The sequence below is a fragment of the Magnolia sinica genome, chromosome 6, assembly GCF_029962835.1.
Source record: "Magnolia sinica isolate HGM2019 chromosome 6, MsV1, whole genome shotgun sequence".
NCBI classification, from domain to species: domain Eukaryota; kingdom Viridiplantae; phylum Streptophyta; class Magnoliopsida; order Magnoliales; family Magnoliaceae; genus Magnolia; species Magnolia sinica.
The window spans coordinates 77207269-77232103 of record NC_080578.1 but is presented as its reverse complement, the minus strand read 5'-3'; the positions used below and the strand labels follow the sequence as shown (position 1 = coordinate 77232103).

The following is a 24835-nucleotide window of genomic DNA, read 5'->3' as shown; positions in this document are numbered from 1 at the left end:
ATCCTATTCAAAATTCTATACTTAGATCTTACCCCAGGTCACAGGAATCTATTAGAAGAGGATGAGTCCATCAACTTGTCAAAGAAGCTTTCAGGCACTAAGCCTTCTTCAAGACCTTCAGATTCATTGGTTTTGCTCAAAGGAAAAAGATGTATAAAATTGATATTCCCCGAGTATTTCAAAGCAACTTTTTCCTCGAGAAGTTTAACAGAAGAAATATAAAGAAAGAAAGAAAAGAAACCAGTTGCTTGTTGAAAATAGAACCATGTAGTGACCACACTTAGTATATCCAAAGTTGTCAACATGATAAATATCTTAATTTTAAACTGCAATCCTAAACAAGCTTTGCATATGCATGGAGAATCAATGTGAGCCAGGATGCTAGCACAAACCAAAAGGGTGTTGTAGAAAAGTTTACTTTTGGGTGCTCTCTTCGTCATCACCAGGTTCCTCATCAAGTACTTCGAACCTGCATTAAGATATGGATATTGGACCCTGATGAGCAATGATAAGTAACTCAAAGCTCTAAAAAGGCATGCTAGTGCCAAAATAGCCTTCAAATATTACCATCTTATTGTTGTTTTTCAAAGATGATGGAATACATTAACCTGTTTCTTTCAGCAGATACAATCAGCATATGACATAATCTTCTGCTTGATGTTACATGAAGAATAAAAAGAATACTCCCAGGAAAACAAATAAGAACGGAAAGGAAGTGAGGGATGGTTATACAATCATAAATGACCATGATGAACTATTTGATACAAGGAACGATAAATTGTGGCGATACAACATTGATATGCCTACAAAGACAGGAGATTAAGTTCTACGAAGCAACGAAAATGTGGTGTGAAGACCAAACTTCTAATAAAGGATCCATAATGTGGAATGAGATTTTTTATTGTAATTCATTTCACCAATGAAAGAGAATATATTTTTATATGAAGTTTGTGAGATATAATATATATATATATATATATATATATATATATACATATATATATATATATATATATATATATATATATATATATACATATATATATATATATATATAATATATATATATATATATATATATATATTCTTCATTGGTAAAAACAAAAAAAAATCCCATTCATCATCAAATTGACAACATACAAGAGATGTTAAATTTGGAAGAGAGGACCCTTTTCTCAGTGTTCATTCAACTTCGAAGTGAGAAACTACAAATGGATTATTAGGCTTGAAAGCAGGAGTAAAAGGCTTGATATCCGATTTATCCATAAATTCTATGGAAAACTTTCAAAAATCTACAAAAATGTTTACAGCCTGATTGGTATCTTGGAAATCACTGTAAAAGAAGGGAAGAATGTCACGTGGATGCATGTTTGATATCCCTTGATAAATGTAAATCGCCACTTCAAGCAGCTTGATTGACAAGGAACCCTAACGAGAATCCTCCTGGGATATGAAATGTAATACCAGATTTGAAAACTGCCTGAAGTGGAATGAATACCATCCCACAAGTGTACTCCTGCATGCTCCACTACTCGTTGTATATATCCATCTCCACACCCATCTCACCCTCAAGAGTCATTTATGAAGGAATTGCAGGCAAGTACTTGTGACAAGCTATCTTCTCCCTCAACCATCTTCATATATACGGACGCCATCTCACCTTTAGGGCGTGTTTGATTGGTGCTAATTGATGGAAAATCATGGGAAACGGTAATCATGCCCAGTGTTTGTAGTATTGGTATCTTTACATGTATCACTGACAAGGGATATGGAAACATGTATCAATAATGCTGATATTATCGCCATACCAGGAAATGAATCGTGACTTATTGAAACACTAGGGAAACATGGTGAAAGTGGTGGAATTTTTTAGTGAAACTTTACAAGAAGCTAAAATACACATATTTGCATATTTAGGAATCAAAAAATTGCAAAAAAGAAGCATGAGCATAATAGCTCTGCATTTAAAGGGGCCCTAAAGCATGTGGTGTCGTAAAAATTGAGTGTAATGGGAACCAAAATGAGTTTATATAATGCATACACCCATGCATACATAAACTAATACGCACATACATACATAAATGCATACACACATGCACGATCCATATTGGTTATTGCACAGTTGTATTGCAAAACATGAATATAAACTCATTTTGGTTTAACATGGATTTAACAATGAATTAACATGAATATCATGGATTTAACACTGAATTGCACAGTTGTATTGCAAAACATGCAAAACATGAATATCATGGATTTAACACCAACTTAACATGATTTACAACCAAAAAAAAAAAAGAATCAAAAATCGAAAATGCTCACTGGATCGAACAGGTGGAATATATCGGCACTATCTACATGTTTCGTATTGCACAGATGCGATGCAAGATACATCGTGGGATTATATCAGTTGATATCATCGATATTGAAAACATTACTTGTAGATAATACTTTTTCATTTTTTTTGCAATTTGGGTATCAAGATCCCACTGACTCGATAAACAGGTTGCACCATTATGGTATCGGAGCAGGTCGTCTTTGGGAAATTTTCAACTCTGCATCATCTCCTAATGGCATCGAAAGGGGTGACACAAGAAAAGTTCCCTGCAACTAGCTCAATTGATCTGAGCACTTGCACAGTGGCCATCGCCACTATGATGGAATACGTTGGACTGGATTCATGATCTCATAGACCTGATGTCGGTGTCATAGAAAAGATATCATGTTCTCATGTACCCAATCTCTAGGACAAGATGGCACAATTTCACCCAAAAAAAAAAAACTCCTGTCTCACAAACTGGGCAAGGATCATTTGACCAAATTCAACTCTAATGAAGTGAGTTGAACGACACACTAAGAAAGATAAAGCTCACAAATCCAATAAATCTACATATGCAAAAGAAGCCTTTAAAAGATAATGTTTCGCAATAGAGCCTTTAAAACCATCTAAAAAAGTTGAAAGAAAGTCAAAAGACTAATACAAATGAACATTTAGCAAGTTATAGAACTTGCCTAAAACATGAGAAATTTAAATCCTGGAAACATACCAAGAGTTCTGGAGTTACGGAATTATGGGGGAGTAATTATAAAATTTCAATGGGTTGAATGGACAGAAAAAGAAATTAGCGAGAGCTAGATTTTGTGGAGGAAATATTGGATCCAAATTTTGTATATGTATTTTGGAATGGAGACAAGGCGGTGATGAATAAATCCAGATTCTCTGGGAAAGGTCTAGCATTTTAGTGGTAAGATCTATGGTTTTTTGTCTAGTTTTCAGGACCATTTGAGGATGGATTTGATGATCCCTAGGCAGATCCAAGAACCTTCCCAAGCATGGCATAGTGCAATTGAGGAGAGATTTGGAGTCTTTTAATGTAGCCTCATCCATCTTAAAGTGCATTTTCTACCCCAATATAGAACCTTACCTTCAACAGTCCCTAATCCCTGACTCAAAACTTGTTCCAAAATCTATCAACAACTGGCCAATAAAATCCAGCCCTTAAAATCAGCACCTTGTGCAATCCATAGGTTGTCCAAGTCTGCTAATAAATTGTCCCCAATCTGGACTCACTACAGCCATCTAGTTTAAATCTCCTAGTTATGTAACCATAGACAGAACCATTAGCCTTTACAGGAAATTGAGATATATAAAAAGAGTTATAAAATATGCAGCGCAAAACTTTGTGCAATATACAAGTTGTGAATTCTTACAAGTGGGGCATATGCTTCAACAATCCAGACCATTATTCTGCCGTTTCAGCCACGGATAGACCATTTCCCAGAAATCTCCTAGACTAGGAGATCCTCGCCACCAACTTTGACTTTCCAGTTGAACGAGGACCAATACTGTACTTCTCAACTGTCAATTTCTAGGCCACCTGCCAATATGTTATCGTTGCCTTATTGAGAAGATTTCTTTGGGCATGGTCCATCAATGGAGGGACATGGAGACTGGTGCTTTGGATTACCAATGCATGGGCCCCACTCATCCAAGTTCAAAACCCACGTAAATTATTCAAAGCATCAGGTCATGGAACCTATAATTCTTCTAAAGTATAATTTCTTTAATGAATAACAACAATTACCAATCAGTACCTTAGAAGCACAAAGCATAATTGGAAGCAGAAGAGGATTTGGGAGGAGAAGAGGGCAAGCATTTTTTTTAAACTATTTGCCATAGTAAATACCTAGAAGCGGGAGTGCTAAAGGAGTAGGAGAGTGAGATTGAGCATAAATGCCACCGAGTGCTAAAGGGTTAGGAGAGTGAGATTGAGCATAAATGCCACCGAGTGCTAAAGGGGTAGGAGAGTGAGATTGAGCATAAAGGCCACCTCAGGTAGAAGGTTCTCAAGATTAAAAAGGCAAACAATGCAGAATCAGGATTCTCCTCTTTATTGTGGCTCCAAACACTAGATATTCTAGCAACCTAGAGAGAATGGCATAAGTGTTAGATAGAAAAGAACTTACACTTTTGCCTCCCTATCAAAGTGCATCACTTTCACAACAAACCACTCATCCTTTTCTGCATCATCATGTGTGACACGAGCTGCTACCTGAAAATATGCAGCAGTAGTAATATAAAGGTATTACTTCAAGATTAAGCACTACTGGAAAATGTATCACATTAAAATTAATAACAATAAATAGAGAAAAACAAGATTAAACAGATAAACTCAAGAAAGATTAAATAAAACACTTACCGGTAACCTCTTCAAAGCAATCAACTAAAAATGCCTCAACATCTTTCAATGGAAAAAGAATAGATAAACTTGAATAGTACATATTCATAACATCACCTGCTCTCCCTTGAGACTAGCGGCTTGCTCGAGTTGGCTTCGCATGGAACCAGCTGGAGAAAACCTTGGGATCTCTGAATCAGCCTTCATCCTTTTCTTTTTCTGCTCATTAACTTCTGCAAGAAATTAACCGTGTTAGCTTTCAGATAAAGAATACACGTGAATGATGAAACATAGCTATAATGGTTTTCATGAGCTGATTGATCTCCCAATGGAAGGTTGCTGGTTCATTTGGTCAAACAACCATACTAATCACGATCAAGTACTGGTTTCCCATACCGCGTCTTGATGATATGTTATACATGATGGCGGGTGCCACCATCTTTTCGAAGATTGACCTCAAGAATGGGTATCACCAAATACGTATACGCCTAGGAGACGAGTGGAAGACAGCCTTGAAGACAAAGGATGGGCTATACGAGTAGTCATTCATGTCCTTTGGCTTGACTAATACCCCGAGCACATTTATGAGAGTAATGACCCAGATGTTGAGACCCTTTATGGGTAAGTTCCTTGTGGTGTATTTTGATGCGCTATCCGATCTAAACCAATGCAACTATATTCAAATTGAATGCATAACATTTACAAAGTGTATGTGATGATCATTTCATCAAACACTCCTAAATACCTCGAAATTAATCTCAATTGACAACTAGTTGAAGGGAAATTTCAGGAAAAAAATTTATTATTAATTTTTAATTAAAAATTCATTTTCTTTTCCAAAAATTAACAAGAACTTAACAAATCAGTAGATCAGCCCTCATATATGTTTGATTTCATGTTTGGAGTACAACATTACAAGCAATTTGGGAGAATGGTAGTGGCTAGAGAAGTTACACTTGAGGTTAGTGTAGAGGGACCCCTTGAGGTGAAGCCGATTATGGATGAGTTTCACGATGTATTTCCAGAGGACTTACCAGATGAGCTTCCACCCATGAGGGACATCCAACATGTCATTGATCTTGTCCCTGGGTTGACTCTACCAAACCTTCCTCATTATCAAATGAACCCTACAGAGCATGCCGAGTTGAAGAGGAAAGAATACATGTGAATGAGGAAACATAGCTATAATGGTTTTCATGAGCTGATTGATCTCCCAACGGAAGGTTGCTGGTTCATTTGGTCAAACAACCATACTAATCACGATCAAGTACCGGTTTCCCATACCGCGTCTTGATGATATGTTATACATGATGGCGGGTGCCACCATCTTTTCGAAGATTGACCTCAAGAATGGGTATCACCAAATACGTATACGCCTAGGAGACGAGTGGAAGACAGCCTTGAAGACAAAGGATGGGCTATACGAGTAGTCATTCATGTCCTTTGGCTTGACTAATACCCCAAGCACATTTATGAGAGTAATGACCCAGATGTTGAGACCCTTTATGGGTAAGTTCCTTGTGGTGTATTTTGATGACATTCTTATTTATATCATATCAAAGGAACATCATCTCCACCATTTGAGGCAAGTTTGCAGGGTCCTCAGAACTGAGAAGTTGTACGCCAACCTTAAAAAGTGCACATTCATGTCAAAGAGCATTATCTTCTTAGAATTCATCATATCATCTTAGAGCATGAAAGCAGACCCCAAGAAAGTCAGGGCTATAGTTAAATGGCTTGAACCTCACAATATTCACGAGGTGCAAAGCTTTTATGGCTTAGCAACTTTTTATAGGTGGTTCATCAGAGGATTTAACTTCATCATGCCTCCCATCACAGATTGCATCAAGAAATGGGAGTTTGTATAAACTAGAGCTACCTCTAAAGCATTTAAGGAAATTAAGGGCAAAACGAGCGAAGCCCCCGTCATGCGCCTTCCAGACTTTTCTAAAGTCTTGAGGTTGCGTGTGATGCGTTTGGGGTAGGTATAGGTGGAGTGCTTAGTCATGAAGGGCACTCCGTTGCTTATTCCACTTATGACAAAGTATGCGGTTGTTCAATCCTTGAGCCATTGGTAGCATTATCTATTACCGCAAGAATTTGTCTTGTTCTCTGACCACGAGACCTTACGTTTCCTCAATTCCTAGAAGAAACTAAACCCTAGGCATGTTAAATGGGTCCTATTTCTTCAAGAATATTCTTTTGTTCTTAAACATAATGCTGGGGTCGAGAACAAACATGTTGATGCCCATAGTGGTCGTGTAGCGCTACTCCAAAGTATGAGAGTGGAAGTGATTGGGTTTGATCGGCTAAGAGAAGAGTATCCTACATGCCCATACTTTGGTTATTTGTATGCGTCGCCACAAGATGGTCAGTCGACTGACGGTCGCGGGTTTGTCATCATCGATGAGTTCCTATTTAAAGGTGACAGACTCTGCATTCCCCGTACCTCCCTCCATGATTTCCTAGTTTGGGAACTTCATGCAGGAGGGGTAGCCGATCATTTGGGGAGGGACAAGACCATTACCCTTGTGGAGGATAGATTTTATTAGCCAAATCTCAAGCGAGATGTAGCCAAGATCATTTGGCAGTGCAGGACTAGTCAACTGGCAAAGCATAGAAAGTAAAATACAATTTATATACGCCTTTGCCGGTACCCCATGCTCCATGGAAGGACATTAGTATGGATTTCATGTTGGGCTTACCGAAAACTATCAAGAAACACGATTCCGTATTTGTGGTTGTGGACCGTTTTTCCAAAATGGCCCATTTCATTCCATGCTCGAAAACGTCAGATGCCTCTAATGTGGCTAAGCTTTTCTTTAGGGAGGTAGTGAGTTTACATGTTCTACCTAAGACCATAGTGTCTGATCGTGATGTATGCTTTATGAGCTATTTTTGGAAGACACTATGGCACATGATGGGGATAAGGCTTCAATTTTCATCTGCATATCGCCTTCAAACAGACGCCCAAACTGAGGTTGTCAATAGGAGTCTTCGAAACTTACTTAAATGCCTTGTGGGTAATCACGTCCTAACTTGGGATATTGTTTTGCCTATAGCCGAGTTAGCATATAATAGTTTCATTAATAGGTCCATAGGCATAAGTCCATTTGAGGTTGTGCATGGCTACAAAACTAGAAAACCTGTAGATCTCATACATATGTCTATGTCCCATAGGCCATCTGAGTCAGCACATGAGTTTGCACGTCATATACATGAGTTACATAGTGAGATCAGGGAGTTAAGTAACATAAGTAATGAAAAATACAAAGCATTTGCTGATTCTCATCACAAGTTTCATGAATTCCAAGTAGGAAATTATGTCATTGTTCATATGAGGCCTGAACGGTTCCCACATGGGGACGTTAAAAAGTTACAAGCGCGTAGTGCACGACCATACAAAATACTGCAGAAACTGGGTCTCAATGCGTATGTAGTAGACCTTCCACCTACCATGAGAATTAGCTCTACTTTTAATGTGGAATATCTAATACGATACACAGGTCCTGCTACTTCACCTTCTGATCCATTCTCAGGCCCTCCCACATACCATGCCCTAGCTCCAAACCAATGGCCATTACCTGACCAATCATCCCAACCTTTGCCACCCTTACCCTCCTTGCTTGCTCGAAGTAAATAAATTGAAGACATACTGGATGCACAAGCGGTTTCCACTCGCCATGGGGGATTTCCGAAATTCCTCATCAAGTGGAAGCACAGGCCGATTTCATATAGTACTTGGAAAACAGAGGACAAGCTACAACATTTGGATATAAACATCTTGGAGCGCTATAGGAGTTTTAATCCGCCAGAGGCGAACTCTTCTCAACCGAGGAGAGTCGATGAGGACATTACTTCACATAAACCTTTGCGTACGTATCAGATGAGGAGGCGGGCTGCACCGATTTCTCTGTAGCTAGGCAAGTACCCATGATCAGGTTGAAGACCCCATGTGCATGTGCGAGCATTTGGAAGACCCCACACTGGGAAGATGCACATGGACTATTTTAAGGAGTGGCTTGGACGGTCGGATTCGAGGGACGTGACGATTGGGCCGCTGGATCGCATGGATCACATGATCAGACCATTGATCATGGATCGTCTTCATCAGTTTTTAGATTTTATTATCTTTTAGGATTCAGTTTATGATTACTTTATGTTTGGACACATTATAAGTGATTTAGTTGATTTTTCTTTAGACTATAGTCATTTTTATCAAATTTCATAAGACATGGCTGAATTTGTAATTTTTGAAATTTATTGAAGATATAAAAGAAGGGTGGGCTTGTGACCTCTCTTCATCAGGTTTTTTGAGGAAGGAAAAAAAAAAAAAACGAGAAGTTCCTTGCTTCTTCTTCTTCTTCCATCTTCATGTGATTTGAAGGTGACTTCCATGTGATTTGGAAGGGTGATTGGTGTGAAGCTAATTTTCATCAACGGAGGTGCAAGGTCTCCATCTATCACTCATTATCATCCATTCATCAACCATCAAGGTATTCTTTAAAATTTTCAATTTTCTACATCCCAAACCTTCCCTATTCTTCCAATCCTTCATCCTTCCACACTTATCGACGAACCAAACCCTGAAGACCCAAACCCTCACAACCTAGCCCACACGTGTGACCGTACGGCCACACGTGTGAACCCATAAGGTTGACCGTATGCCACACTCTCATCTCTTTGGCTTTCCATTACCCTTACATCAAAACCGTACTCTCTCTTTCCCAAACCCTAACTCTAAACCTATAAATTCCTAATTTTCTAAGTTTTCCCTAAACCCTAATTTCACCCTAAGTAGTATTCGATCTTCTCCTTTGAAATAGGCTTTACTCTATGCTATTTGGATGTTTGTACACCCATTAGATCCTAGTTTCCTTTATTCAATGGTCTTGTAGGATGATGTTTGATAACCTAGGCTAGAATTATGCATGATCTTCTCTTGGGATTTTGATATTTGTGATGATGATAGCAAGTTTTGTGTTTTTCTAATTAAGTTAATTTTGCTTATTGATCTCACCAATATTTGAGTTCATGATCGGTCCTACATCAGTCATCCTTCTCTCCTACCCATCCCAACTACTTTCCCTGTTGTCAAATATTGCGCAAAACAACAATCAAGAAAAAAGATCACTAAGCATTTGTTTTGTAGAAGTTGACCCACAGAGATAAGATTAGCAAACAAATAGGGGACAAGAAAGACATCGGTTAGAGTGAATGTATGATGTGGAGAATGAGAAAATGATAATGACTCAATAGAAGAAATTGGTAAGATGGCCTAATTCCTTTTTTGTATGGTTGAACATTGTGGAGATGGGAGACGGCACCTATCATGTGGTTGGATGCACCAGAATCAAAATACCTAGACCTAGGAGTTGTACTTGACAATCCAGCGGCAGATAAGGCTTACACAATTTGCTGGATCATCTCTGGAGAAAGAGGTCCACCAGTAGAGGGAGTAACCAAAGCACTTGCAGACGAGTCCTTAATTGCAGCTAAGTAAGCCTTTCTACATTCATGTATGCTATGGCCACGGATTTTGCAATACGTACAAAATAGACTATCTTTGCAGGTCATTGCAAGATGGCCGAATTTCTTACACCAATTGCATTCGACGCGAGACATGCCACGTTTTCCTAGTGTAGAAGTATAGGTTAAAAGGATTGTATTAGAAGTTGCAGGAATCTGGGGCAAACTAGAGAGAGCTTTGAGACATTGTTCTTCTGCCAATAAGTCAGATATCACTACACTCATAGCAAGAAGTGACCTGCGGTTGAACAATGCAACACGACAATGTTCAAATTCAGGGCGTAGCTTCATAAGAAACTGACGAACATGGGTGCGCTCATGCATGTCCTGAAAGATGGTGACAACATCTTCTAGAAACTCAGTATCCATCATCGACATCTTAGTCCAAATGGTCACGACAGCATTATAAAATCTGTGGATTGTATGATCACCTTGAGTGATTTGGGCCAAGTCTTGCACTAGCTGATACATTCGAGCATCATTGCTCTGCTGATAGATCATTTTTAAATGATCTCACATAACCTTTGCAGTCCTATGGTGATGGGGACATCATGCTCACGCCCCCTCTACGCACGTATTCAAGGAGGAGGCGGGCCCCACTTTCGATTTGGATCGACGACAACATCTTTGGAGGGCCTCATAATTAGGGGGCTACGTTATGGAGCATTGGAGTTGACCCAATCATCACATAGATTCTACCATTGGATCTCATGATTGTGGCCCACTACTTTGGATGATCTAGGATTTTGAGTTTTGACTATTTTTGTTATTAGAAACTTCATGACCAGCTTTGATTGCTTAGATTAGTATTTATTTGTTTTAACTTTGGTATTAGTGCACGCACATGGCGCAAGGGTAATTGTCTTTTTTGGGTTTAGGGTTTTCTTATAAATATAACAATCCCATGTAGGTATTGCAATGATATTTGATGAATAAAAAAATTCTTGTGTTTCTTCCTCTCTCTCTCTCTTTGGGTTGAAGAATCGAATTGGGTGCCAAGCCCTCCCTTCCTCAAAGGGCTAACTACCATGATGCTAAGTAGTGTTCGAAATATCGGTATCGCACAATGTATCGCACCCTTGCGATACAGATACATATCGGTTATCGCACGGGATATATCGTTTGTATCGCATAGTTTATTGCACTTTTTGGGAAACATGGGGAAACATTGGGAAAATGGTTGAATTTTTTTAATGAAACTTTGGGGTTAAAAAGGCCCTTAATACACACTTTTAAATCATAACATCTTAAAAAAAAGATGCACATAATAAATTTCCTTTGTATAAGATCCTAAGCTATGCGATGTTTAACTGAACTAATGCAACTATATTTAAATTGAATGCATGATATTTATAAATATATCATAGTCATGTATGAAAACACAACCATTTCATTGAAAAGGAACAAAAGAACTGAATAAGTAAAATTTGAAAAATATATATCAATGATGGGGACTAGTTGTGGTCTAGACCCACATAGGTTGCATGGTGGCTCGTAATCATCATCTCCATCTCGACAGGGCTGGGCATAGTAATGCTGCTCCACAAATCGACAATATTGTGCCCAGGTCATAGTAGAGTTAAGATACTCCCTGACATAACGCTAGTACTCATCCTCTCCAAACTGAATCAATACGCCCATCTGTGGGTACTGCGTAATCATCACAGTCTGTAACTGATATGGATCTGGGAATGGCACATATGAAGCTCCTTCGTGTGCATATTGTTGGCCATATCTATACTGCTGCTCATATCCCTGCCCATATGCAGAAGTGAACTCCTAACCGTAGTTGAAAAATGATGTGCCGTGACTGCTGGAGTCACTCGTCACATATCCACTAGGTCCATATCCATGTCCATACTACAGCACAGAACTCGAGCTACTCTCCTATGTTTGTGATCCAGATTCATGTTGTGGCCTGTAACTCGAGCTCTCCCCCCTTATTCGTGATCCAAATCTAGAACTACCTCGCTTGTCACGAACGCTTGTGTCCCTCGTGCATTTTGCCAGCAGCTCCTCAAAATCTGAAAGTTTATGAGTCTGCTTTTTCTACAGTAGCTTTTGAAGCATGTATGTCTTATTGTAAACAAGACAGGGTCATGGTTCTCCTGGACGAGAACTATGGTTAGGGTCTTGTGTGGAATAATCGAAATTCTCGTCCCCAGTAAAAGGTCTAAGAGGCCTCTTATCTTGACTCCCACCCACGTCGCCACCATCCCCGTCGCCACCATCATCATCATCATCATCATCCTTACTGTCATCAGAGTCATCATCACCCTTATCGCCGCCATCATCATCACCGGACTCATTTCCCGTATCACTCTCTGACTTAGTCTCGGTGTCAGACTTTCCTTGCCACGTGTCCCGCGTGATAGTGACTGCAGCGGGCTGCCCTCCGAACTCCTCGTCAATGGGTTGAATGCCTCATCAGGAGACCTTTGCTGCTCCACATGTTTGTCAACATCAATCTCTTGTGTCTCTGCTTCTGCCGCAATATGTGGCTCTGGTCGCCCATCCGGGGTATCTAAGTCATCCAACCTAACACACTGGTAAATTGAGTCGTCCTCCTCATCCTCAGTATATGCATGTTGTCCGACCGTCATCAGGTCCAGTGGGTCTTCCTGTGCTTTTCTTCTTCCTTCCGAGTGGAGCAACCTCTCGTAACTTCATATTGTAGTGACAATACACTAGCTTCTGAAGCCTCTCATACTCTATTCTATTACGTTTATTTGTATGTATGAGGGAGAATGTACTCCAATTCCTTTCACAGGGTGACGAGGACACCGTCTGTGCAAGCACACAGACAGCCAGTCGTTGTAAAACCTCACAGTCAGTCCCATACATGGACTACCATTTGCCTGCATATCATAAGATTCTTTCATTATCCTAGATTTTCCAAAATAATATAAAAGTTAAGTTTACTACCATGACTCACATGCCATCATGGTGTTCCTTGACTTCACCGCAGGGTGATACCCAAACATTCCAACCGCGCCGAGGAATTTAACAATCTGTTGATGGCGTATAGCAACCAGAATAAGTATTTAATGATTGAGATGAAGATGAAGAGAATGTAAGTGCAGAACATATTTACCTCACTACCAAAGGTGCCTTTCCCCTGACACTCGGGGAATAGGTGATTGTACACCTCATGTACAACTCTCTTTAATGAATTATCTTCGAAGAGGTTCCGACTGTAGTGGTATTTGGGATTCAGGAAATACGCTGAAAACCAACATATACACATCAGTACAACCTTCGTTTATTATTGCATATGGAAAAAAAATCTATATAGGTACTTACCAGCCTGATGTAGTGGGTGAGAAAGCGTCCTTTCCCAATGGTCGTCTATTATTGCATGCACCCACTTATATGCATTGGGAGCTTTAACCATGATGGCCTCTTTCATCAGTTGTATAGACGAATATAGTGACCCCATCGATGAATTTGTCTCATTGTCTAGCATCCTCAACACCACATAAATGGGCTCTAGAATACCCACAACACCACGCACTTTATCCCAAAATGAATTTCCCAGCACCAGCTCCTCGATTCTATAGGTTACTTTAGTCAACCTCTTTCTCCATTCTACGTAATCATGAGGGGCGAAAAGCTCTCGTAACCTCTGTTTGTGTTTGATAAGGCTACTAAAGGCAATATAATTTATGGCGAACCGCGTCCTCCGGGGCGCACTATATCCCTACCACAACTCTCGCGCATTGCGGGTAATAACCATGCGTGGTTGTATACAAAGTTTGTGATGAACCGTGCATCAGTAATTACAGTCTTCACCGACGGCCTATTCCTGATCCCCTCCAACATGAGATCGATGCAATGAGCTGCGCAGGGGATCCAATACATATGATACTTGCTCTGAATATCCTTCCTCGCCTTAACAAATGCACTCCCATTATCCTTAACAAACGACACAATATTTTTCCTCCCAACATCTTGCATGACGTTGTGCATTAGTTTGTAAATGTAGTTAGAATCCTTGATCTTACTACTCGCATCTATACTCTTTAGGAACACTGCCCGTCCCGTGGAATAGACCATAAAATTTATAATCGACATCTTCGTTGGTCTTGTCTAACTGTCACACATGACGGTGCAGCTGTACATCTCCCATGACTGCCGATACGAATCAACATGTCTTCATTTCTGCATGTTCATCATCCAAGTATTTCCCTATGATCTGTGCGAGTGTGGGTGGCTGCACACCCTCACCCCCACACTGCACTTCACTTATCATATTTTTGAAGTGCAGGCTTGCTGCGGCATTTGCGGGGATTTGATCGTATATAAAAAATTTTGCTATAAAATTTTCCTTACATCCCCTCCACTAAACATCTCCTTTATTTTCTTGTGTCCCTCCTGCCTCTTTGTACATCCTAGACTCTGAAGGTAGATCCGAAACCCGCATGCTACTACTCCTGCCCATGCCCCATATTCCTCCCCGCCTACTACCCTCCCCTGATCCACCCTTAACACTCTCCCCTGCTCCACTCCCCCCACCACGCTCATGGATAGACCCCTCAAATCTAAGCCTATTTGTGTCCCACCTCCTATCCTGATCCCTCTCCCATTGATCCCGTATGGACTCTTGAATTGCGCGTCTGTATTCGGGATCATCATCATCATCGAGATCCATTACATCATCCTCACCTGCATATGGTGGCCGCCCCAACTCCTCCCTAATTTCCCTCTCATCTTTTGTCTTCACATTTTTTTTCAATATGGTCCTCATCTGTTCTCGCACATCCTATGGGCACTTCGGGCAATCCACAACATTGCGATATCCTCCCGCTAAATGCTCCTTTAAGCGGGTTACCCCACCACTCCTCGATACATGGCCACATAAACTACAAATACTCCCGAATCGATTATCGGGAATGGGCCGACCGTACCTCCACCCTATATCAGGTTGCCTACCTCCTCTTCCTCCCGACATATTTTATCTGTAAAATAATATTATATTAGTACTTGTTAGGGCCCACCTTGGGGCATGTGCTGTATATCTATGACACTCATCATTTTATCAAATTATTTTAAGGAATGGTCTATAGAGCACCATCCACACATACAGTTATTCATGCATGCAACAGTACCACATGTAAAGATGCTAGATACCCCAAGCGTACTGAGTAAATTCTGTGGGATCACCTTCATTCATGCATTTTATCCAACCTTTTCATCCATTTCACCATATAATTTTAAGTCTTTAGCCAAAAAATGAAGCTTATTAAAAAATCAAGTGGACCACACCAACACAAACGGTGTGAATTGAATGTCTACCATGAAACCCTTATTGGGGTCACAGAATCCCCGATGCCATCTTTGTTGGATAATGCTGTAATATGATCTCTAAAAATAGATGAACGGTGTAGATATAATAAATACATCACTTTGGGGCCCAAGTAACTTTGATCTCCTTTGAACCGTTCGTACAACTGGAGCTCGAGGAGCGGATTGCATCCTACCCCTGCCCGTCTCTAGCCCCGAACGGGCAGTTCTGTGGGTGGGCCCACCATGCAGTATCTGTACATCCAAGCCGTCAATCCCTTTTACTCATATCATTTTAAGGCTTGCACACGAAAATGAGATAGATCCAACGATCAAGTGGACCACACCAAATACCAAATAATAAGCCTGGTTGCATTTAATAACCATGTGTGTGATCCATTTTAGAGTTGAATCTGCCTCATTTTTGTTTTCATGCTTAAAATAATTTGAGAAAAAGGAATGGATGGCTTAAATGAAGGGAACGAACAAAAACCAGCTTGATCCAAAACTTTAATGGCCCCCAAAATGTTTTTAATGGTCGATGCTCATTCAACATTGTTTCCTGTAATGTGGTCCACTTGAGATTTGGATATACCTCATTTTTAGTTTCACACTGTAAAATGATCTATAAAAATTAGATGGAAGGCATGGATGAAACACACACATTATGGTGGGGCCCACAGAGCACTGATGATGTAGGACATGAAAATTAAATATGATATGTGAGATTTCACGCTTAAGATCACGTTAGTTCAGAAACACTTACACAAATTCCATATCTCACATGAAAGTCCAAACATTCAATTAAGGGAAATCTATGCGGGTCCAGGCCTACACATGATAGGGCTAGATCAATAAAAATTATGAACCAAACGATACTTATAGATAAGAAATAATCATCCACACATGCATACTAATCAGTCCCTAATCCAAGGGATTCAGAAATTCCAATTCGGGGAACCCTAGGGTAAGAAAAGGGGCATAAAATTGGATATTTGAGTAATTTAGGGTTAGGTTTAGGGATTTTGGGTGAAAGCGGAGTAAAAGAGAGGAGAGAGACGAACCAGAGAACTACCGCACGCGTGGACAACAACAATGGCCCAGACGCACGTGCGTGTGATCACGGCCGCACATGTGTGGGGCCCACTATTCAGAAAAAGGCCACCTTGGCATTGATCGGCCAAGGATGAACTCCAAAACCCCCAAATCTCAGCTCGATCTGATGTACGGTTTGTGCGTGGTGCTCCGCCGAAGTTTCAACCCTCCTGTAGGACCAGATTCTGAAATTCTGATGTAGGGAGGAGAATTGCTACAATAGATGATTGTTTCTAAGTGTAGATGATGGGGTGAGATGAGAAGAAGGGATGGTAGAAGATGGGTAGTAGAGATGGTGATAGATGGGGGCAAATCGGGAAAGATGTAGCTTCACATCACGGTAGTTAACCCTTCGATGAAGGGAGGGTTTCGCACACAATTAGGCTTTACAACTCAGATAGTAGGAAAACGCAAAATTTTTATTAATCTTCAATGGATCAAAAGAACTATAAGGGGTGCCTATTTATAGGAAAACCTTATACCCCAAAACTCGCGCCATGTGCGCAACCTATTACTTGGTGATAAAGTAAACTAAAATAAAAACCAAACAAATAAATCTAAAGCGTTTATGATGTTCTAAATAATAACAATAACCAAAACCTAAAATATGAAATCAATCCGACTAGTGGGCCACGATCATGAGATCCCGTGGTGGGCTTTTCTTGATTGTCGGACCCACTCTTTTGAATCAAAACTTCGTCTCCTAACTAGGAGGCCCTCCCTGGACGTTGTCATCAATCCAGATCGACGATGGGGTCCTTCTGGCATACGTGAGTAGGGGGGGCGTGCGTGCGCGTGTGCGCGATGATGTCCCCATCAATTCTCCCCGGTTACGAAGATTTCACCACTGGCGAAATAAAACTCTTGAACCGCTCCAGGATGCCAAGATCAAGTCTTTGAAGCTCCTCCTCAGTGAGCCACGTGTTGTCTGAAGCTGGGCGTGACTTCCATTTAACCAGGTACTTCTGAAACCCGCCGTCTGACGTTGAAATTATCTGATAGTCTAGGATATCCTCTATTTCCTATCTGGGGGTGTGAAGGTTAGGTATGGGAGGTAGAGGCTGAGAAGAAATGTCAGGAAGAGTAGGTATGGGAGGTAGAGGCTGGGAAAATGGGTCAGGATGGGTAGGTATGAGAGGTAGAAGCTGAGAAAATGAGTCGAGACAGCTAGGTATGGGACGTAGAGGCTGAGAAAATGGGTCGGAAAGGGTAGGTATTAGAGGTAGAGGCTGGGAAAAAAGGTCAAGAAGAGTAGGTATGGGAGATAAAGGTTAGGAAAATGGGTCGGAAAGAGTAGGTATGGGAGGTAGAGGCTGGGAAGAAAGGCCAGGAAGAGTAGATATGGGAGGTAAAGGTTGGGAAAATGGGTTGGAAAGGGGCCATGGTTCAAGGGATAAATATGGGGAATCAGGATGGGTGGGCGAATGGCTGGACAAAGTATCAGTGGTCTCCTGAAAAGTAACTAGATCCTCCACATTGAATGTGAAACTAATTCCCATGGAAGGTGGAAGATCTACCTCATACACATTGAGACCGTTTCGTTTTATAATTCTGAAGGGTCCGGTGCTACGCGCATGTAACTTACGAACGGCCCCCGAAGGATACCGCTCAGGCCTGATGCGGACCATCACAGTCCCTTACATTGAATTCCTTGAAACATTTATGTTGGTCTGCAGAAAATTTGTAATGTTCATTACTAGTAGTGATCTTCTGCCTGATATCTTGATGCTATGAATGAATTGATGCACAAAAGACTCTGCAAGCTCTAACGGCCTATGGGACAGTGACATAGGGACAAAATCAATAAGTTTCTCAGGTTTATAACCAGTAACGACTTCATAAAGACTGAGACCTGTGGACCTATTGACAAAACTATTACATGCAAACTCGACTGTAGGTATTATGGTGTCCCATCTTTTAGTATGCTTTATATCCCTCTTAGGGGGAGACTCATCCGGTAGATCATCAGGAAAGACATCACGAAACTCATCTACTAACGGAATGGCCTCAGTGGGTAACTCTATACTAGCCTCTGGTGCACTCTCTCCAGCCACAAGGTCGCACATGTTGTACCCCTCAAAATAGTGGTCTTGATGTCTCCATGAGGTGGGTGCACGGGTGCACACCCATAATTGATTCCTTGACCAACTCCATTCATTGGTCTATCCTTCAGGCCACCTGCCTGAGATTGGATATCTACCCCAATGATGGGGTTTGTCTTGGCAATGGCCTTTAGTCGGATAATGCGTACATCAAGCTGTTCAAAGCATTGGTCCATTTCTAAGCGCTTAATAAAAAACTCCAACTTTTGGGACAGCTTGTTTAGTGACTCTCGCAATTGTTCCATGTTTAGTGTAGGGTGTCAACCAAAATTCAACAATATAGTTGTCAAAATATAAGGATTTTTTTTTATTATTTTTTTTATTTTTTATTTTTAAATTTAAATAAACAACCTAGTTTCTAAAAACGAAAAAGGAAAGTTTTTAAAACAAGTTAGGAAAGTTTCTAAAAACAAATTAGGAAAGTTTCTAAAAAAACAAATTAGGAAAGCTTTAAGAAAAAAAAACAAATTATATAAGTTTCTAAAAAAAACAACCTAGTTTCTAAAGAAAAAGAAAAAGGAAAGTCTCTAAAAATAGAAAGTAAGTTAGTTTCTAAAAAAGAAAAAGGAAAGGAGATTAGCTTCTAAAAACAGATTAAGAAAGCTTCTAAAAAATTAGTTTCTAAAAAACAGAAAAGGAAAGTTTCTAAACCTAGAAATAGAAAACTAAGTTAATTTCTAAAATAATTCAAATAAGGGAATAACAGAAAATTTCAGTAGCTTATGTTAGGGTTTATGGACCTCTAAATAGCCATATATGATGAGAATTGATGCATAATGGACACAAACAACCAAACCCTAAACATGTAATGAATTCCCCTACAAGAACCCTAGGCTCTGATACCAAATTTGATGCAGGACATGAAAATTAAATATGATATGCGAGATTTTAGGCTTAAGATCACGTTTGTTCAGAAACAATTACACAGATTCCATATCCCACATGAAAGTCCAAATATTCAATGAAGGGGAATCTATGCGGGTCCAGGCATACACATGATAGGGCTGGATCAATAAAAATTATGAACCAAACGATACTTAAAGATAAGAAATAATCATCCACACATGCATAGTAATTAGTCCCTAATCCAAGGGATTCAAAAATTCCAATTCGGGGAACCCTAGGGTAAGAAAAGGGGCATAAAATTGGATATTTGAGTAATTTAGGGTTAGATTTAGGGATTTTGGGTGAAAGCGGAATGAAAGAGAGGAGAGACGAACCAGAGAAGTACCGCACGCGAGGACAACAACAATGGCCCAGACGCATGTGCGTGTGATCACGGCGGCACGTGTGTGGGGCCCACTATTCAGAAAAAGGCCACCTTAGCCCTGGTCGGCCAGGGATGAACTCCAAAACCCCCGAATCTCAGCTCGATCCGATGTACGGTTTGTGCATGGTGCTCCACCGAAGTTTCAACCCTCCTGTAAGGCCAAATTCTGAAATTCTGATGTAGGGAGGAGAATTGCTACAATAGATGATTGATTCGAAGTTTAGATGATGGGTTGAGATGAGAAGAAGGGATGGTAGAAGATGGATAGTAGAGATGGCGATGGATGGGGGCGAATCGGGATAGATGTGGCTTCGCACCACGATAGTTAACCCTTCGAAAATGGGAGTGCTTCGCACCCAATTATGCTTTACAACTCAGAGCGTAGGAAAACACAAAATTTTTATTAATCTTCAATGAATCAAAAGAAGTACAAGGGGTGCCTATTTATAGGAAAACCTTATACCACAAAACTCGCGCCATGTGCACAACCTATTACTTGGCGATGAAGTAAACTAAAATAAAAACCAAACAGAAATCTGAAGCGTTTATGATGTTCTAAATAATAACAATAAGCAAAACCTAAAATATGAAATCAATCCGACTGGTGGGCCACAATCATAAGATCCCATGGTGGTCTTTTCTTGATTATCGGGCCCACTGTTTTGAATCAAAACTTCGTCTCCTAACTAGGAGGCCCTCCCTGGACGTTGTCATCGATCCAGATCGACGGTGGGGTCCTCCTCCTTTTGGCATATGTACGTAGGGGGCGGCGTGCATGCACGTGTGCGCGGTGATGTCCCCATCAACTGACCACCAGCGAAAGGCTGGTGTTGCGTGGAGTAGCCAATCCGTCTCCGCTGTAAATCCTCGCACCGACTCAAAATCAGAAGAGGATTGCGTACTGAGTAATTCAGTACACTAAGTGTACTGAGTAAACTATGTGGGGTCCACCGTGATTTATGTATTTTATCCACTCCGTCCATGCATTTTACCAAATAATTTTACGACTTGAGCCTAAAAACGAAACATATCTAAACCTCAACAGGACCACACCATAGGAAACAGCATCAATTGAACATTTACCGTTGAAAATTTCTTGGGGGCTACAGAAGTTTTGGATCAAGCTTGTATTTGTGTTTTCCCTTCGTCCATGTCTGTGTCATCTTATGAACAAGTTGGATGAGAAATAAACATCACTGTGGGCCCTAGAAAGGTTTCAACAGTGGAAGTCATTATTCTAACTGTTTCCTATGGTATGGTCCACATGATCTTTGGGTATGCTTAAATTTTGGTCTCAATCTCTAAAATAAGATGGAAAAACAGGTGGACGGCGTGGATAGACCAGATACATTCATGGTGGGCCCAACAGAGTTTACTGAGTATGATAAGAGCGTATTGAGCAACTCAGTACGTAATCCGATTTCATACGAAAGCGGATTGCATACTTAGTAACTCAGTACAATAACCATACTGAGTAAACTCTGTGGGGTCCACCATGATTTATGTATCTTATCCACTCTGTCCATCCATTTTACTAGATAGGCGTGAGCCAAAAAATGAGTCAAATCCAAAGCTCGAGTGGACCCCACCACAGAAAACAGTGGAGAGAGTGACGTTCACCATTAAAAATTCTTGAGGGTCACAAGAGCTGGATGGTCAAGATGATATTTGTGTTTTCCATTATTCCATATTTTTCTGGACTTATAAACAGATTAGATCACAAATAAACATTATGATGGGCCCTCAAGAATGCTACGAGTTTCAATGGTGGGCGTCACTCTCTCCGCTTTTTTCTGTGGCGGGGTCCACTAAAGATTTAGATCTACATCATTGTTTGTGTCATGCCCTAAAAAATTATTTCCAAATTAATGGACAGTGTGGATATGACACACACATTACCATGGGACCCATAGAACACGGACACCACTTTATGCGATTGTACAGTGAGTAACTCACTACGCTTAGCGTACCATGTGAACTCACGTGAGGTCCACCACGATTTATGTATTTTATCTACTCCGTCCATCCATTTTACCAGATAATTTCAGGGCTTTAGCCCAAAAATAAACCATATACAATGTTTAAATGGGCCACACCTTACAAAACAGTTGAATTGAACATCCACCATTAAAACACCCTTTTTGGCCACAGAAGTCTTGGATGATTGGATCAATCTTAAATTCACATTTTCCCTTCATCCACATCTATATGATGTTAGTAACGGTTTGGATGATTGATAAACATCACTGCAGGGCCAAAAAGGTTTTAACGGTGGAAATTAGTATCACCACTATTTCCCGTGGTATGATCCACTGCCCGTCTCTAAGTTTTGGGATCAACCCCTTAATTTAGATGGGAAAACAGATGGACGACGTGGATAGACCACACACATTAAAGGTGGGCCCAACTGAATTTACTAAGTACGATAAAAGCGAGCTCAGTGAACCAGCTCGTATGCCGATCCCTATTTCACCCTCCCACGCCAACTCCTTCATTTCCCCTCTCCGGCACGAGCGCTCTCCCTCTCCCTCACGCAGCGAGGGTTCTGAAGGAGGATTTCTAGTTTCGTTTCCTCAAATCCGACCTGTTTTCTCGCAGAATCTTCGATAAATTCGCACAGGCACGCTCCAATCAGCGAAGAAAGAAAAATTGAAGAAAATAGCGAGAAAAATTCAAAGAAAGGGATATAGATACTTACCTGTCGACTGGCCCACCTCCGATCACCGCTACAGCCTACGGCTACAGGTAGTCTCTGATTTCTCTCTTTCTTTCTTTTTTTTCTCATTCAAAAATTTTTTATTCTCCACAACCTACGGCATCGGCTTTTTATCGTTGAAGGTTGTTGGCTACAGTGGGACTTGTGAATCCCCTACAAACGCACCTATGAGTGTCAGTGACTCTGTTTGTCGATTTCCAATAATAATGGAGGTGGAAATACCGCGATATCGCACTGTTTAGGTTGTATCAGCGATATCGGGGATATATCGCGTGATATCGACGATAATATCAGCTGATATCTGAAGTTTTGGATTTTCGGTATCTTCCGAGGGTTATTGAAGGAGTTTCGTTTCGCTAGGGCGCGATACCGATAATATCGACCAATAGTATCGATATTTGAAACACTGGTGTAAAGCCACATCCACTCCAAATCATCTCCATCTTCTTACGCACCACATCCATCACCCTCTACACCCCTTCCACCTTCAGATCCACCCACTTTCGCATCCAAGTTTTCTCCTATAGCAATGCACAAACAAATTTTCAGATTCTGGCCCATCTGAGGGGCTGAAACTTCGGCGAAGTACTACACAGATCTTGCGACGGATCGACGTGAAATTTGGTATGGAGGCAGCCCATCCCTAGCCAATCCCAGCCTAGAAGGTAGTTTTTGACTTTGTGGGCCCCACACACGTGCGGACGACCTGTCATGCACGTGCGTCCAGGCCCTTCGGCTGTCCAATGTGTGCAGCCCCTCCCAAGTTGTCTTTTCTCCTCTATTTCCTTCCTTTTTGTCTAAAAAACCTACTAACCCAAATCCCTAACCTTAAAAAGTCCCAAATCTCAATTATCCCCAATATTCAAACCCTAGATTTTCCCCCAAATTGAAACTTAGCGAATCTCTTGAGTTGGGAACAATCCTTTGCAAGAATAGATGATTCTTACACTCCTTTGGGCTTGTTTGGCAATTTTATTTGATCCAGCCCTAAAGTTGTGTAGGCTTGGACCCCCATAGATTCCCCATTTTTGAATGTTTGATAGTATGTAGGATGTGGAATTTTGTGATTCTTTAACATTGGTATAATCTCAAGCTTGATCTCTTGCACTCCATATTTAATTTCACATCCTGCATGATTAGAAGTTAGTTCGTTTTTTTTATGCACCACACCCATTCATTTAGGGCTGTTTAGAGGTCCATAATTCATGATATGGGCTGCTGAAATTTCTGTAATCAGAAAGTTAGCAATTCACATTGCTGAATTTTCTGTTATCCATTTATTTTGACAGCCATATTGCTGGATTTTTGTAGAGTTGCGTAATTTCGTTCATATAGCGTCTTATAGGTTCATCTAATGTCATTAGGGTGCATATAGTGAAGTCTAGGCGCATATAGTTGTATCTTAGGACCCCTTGAGTTGTGTAGTGCATGCCCACACATACTGGACGCGGCTTTGGTCTACACCCCATCATGAACATCGAGCAACTTACCGAGTCTGAAGAGAATAACTCAAAAGTTGGACGCCATGGATGCAAGCATCAAAGCATCTTCGCAACAGGTTAATAATCGTTTAGACCAATTAAATGCACGCGTCCATCAAGTTGAAATCTCCACCCGAGCAAACACCACCATTGGTGAAGATACGCAATCTTAGGCAGGTGGTCAAGAGGGTAGACAAGGGATTGGGAGTGGCCAAGGAAATGGTCGTGGGGGAGCACCCGTGCACCCACCCCGCGAGAGGCATCGTGATTATTATGACCCAAATGCGCAACTCCTCAAGGGAGTTTGGGTAGAGACCCCTACGTTTAATGGCCACTTGGACCTTAAAGCTTTTTTAGATTGGTTGGTGGATTTGGACCACTATTTTGAGTGGTACGACATGTCGGATGATCGCCGAGTCCGATTTACTAAGATGAAGCTTGTGGGCCAAGCAAAGAGGTTTTGGACTACTGTGGAATGAAAGAAAGAAAGGTTGATGGAGCCCCCAATAGTTCATTAGGAAGAAATAAAAGAAATTTTAAAAGAGAAGTACCTCCCTTTCTCTTATCACTTGAAGCTGGTTGAAGATTGGCAATCTCTTCGACAGGGTTCCATGAGTGTGTCTGAATACATTGAGAAGTTCGAAGAGTTCTTGACCCGGTGTGAGGTTGAAGAGGATCCC

The 24835-nt window shown here is 40.8% G+C and overlaps 1 protein-coding gene across 5 annotated transcripts in view; it reads right to left on the bottom strand.

Moving 5' to 3' along the window:
- Positions 1-24835, bottom strand: part of LOC131248894 (SAGA-associated factor 29 homolog A-like) — a 104744-nt gene that overhangs the window by 35274 nt on the left and 44635 nt on the right. For 4 of the 5 annotated variants that reach the window (XM_058249398.1, XM_058249400.1, XM_058249401.1 and 1 more), the window contains exons 4-6: positions 4797-4912; positions 4468-4553; positions 419-469 (exon numbers count right to left, since the gene is read on the bottom strand). In XM_058249398.1, the coding sequence (XP_058105381.1) occupies positions 419-469; positions 4468-4553; positions 4797-4912 (253 nt within the window). The remainder of the gene's footprint in view (positions 1-418; positions 470-4467; positions 4554-4796; positions 4913-24835) is intronic. The other variant, XM_058249399.1, reaches the window with a different exon arrangement.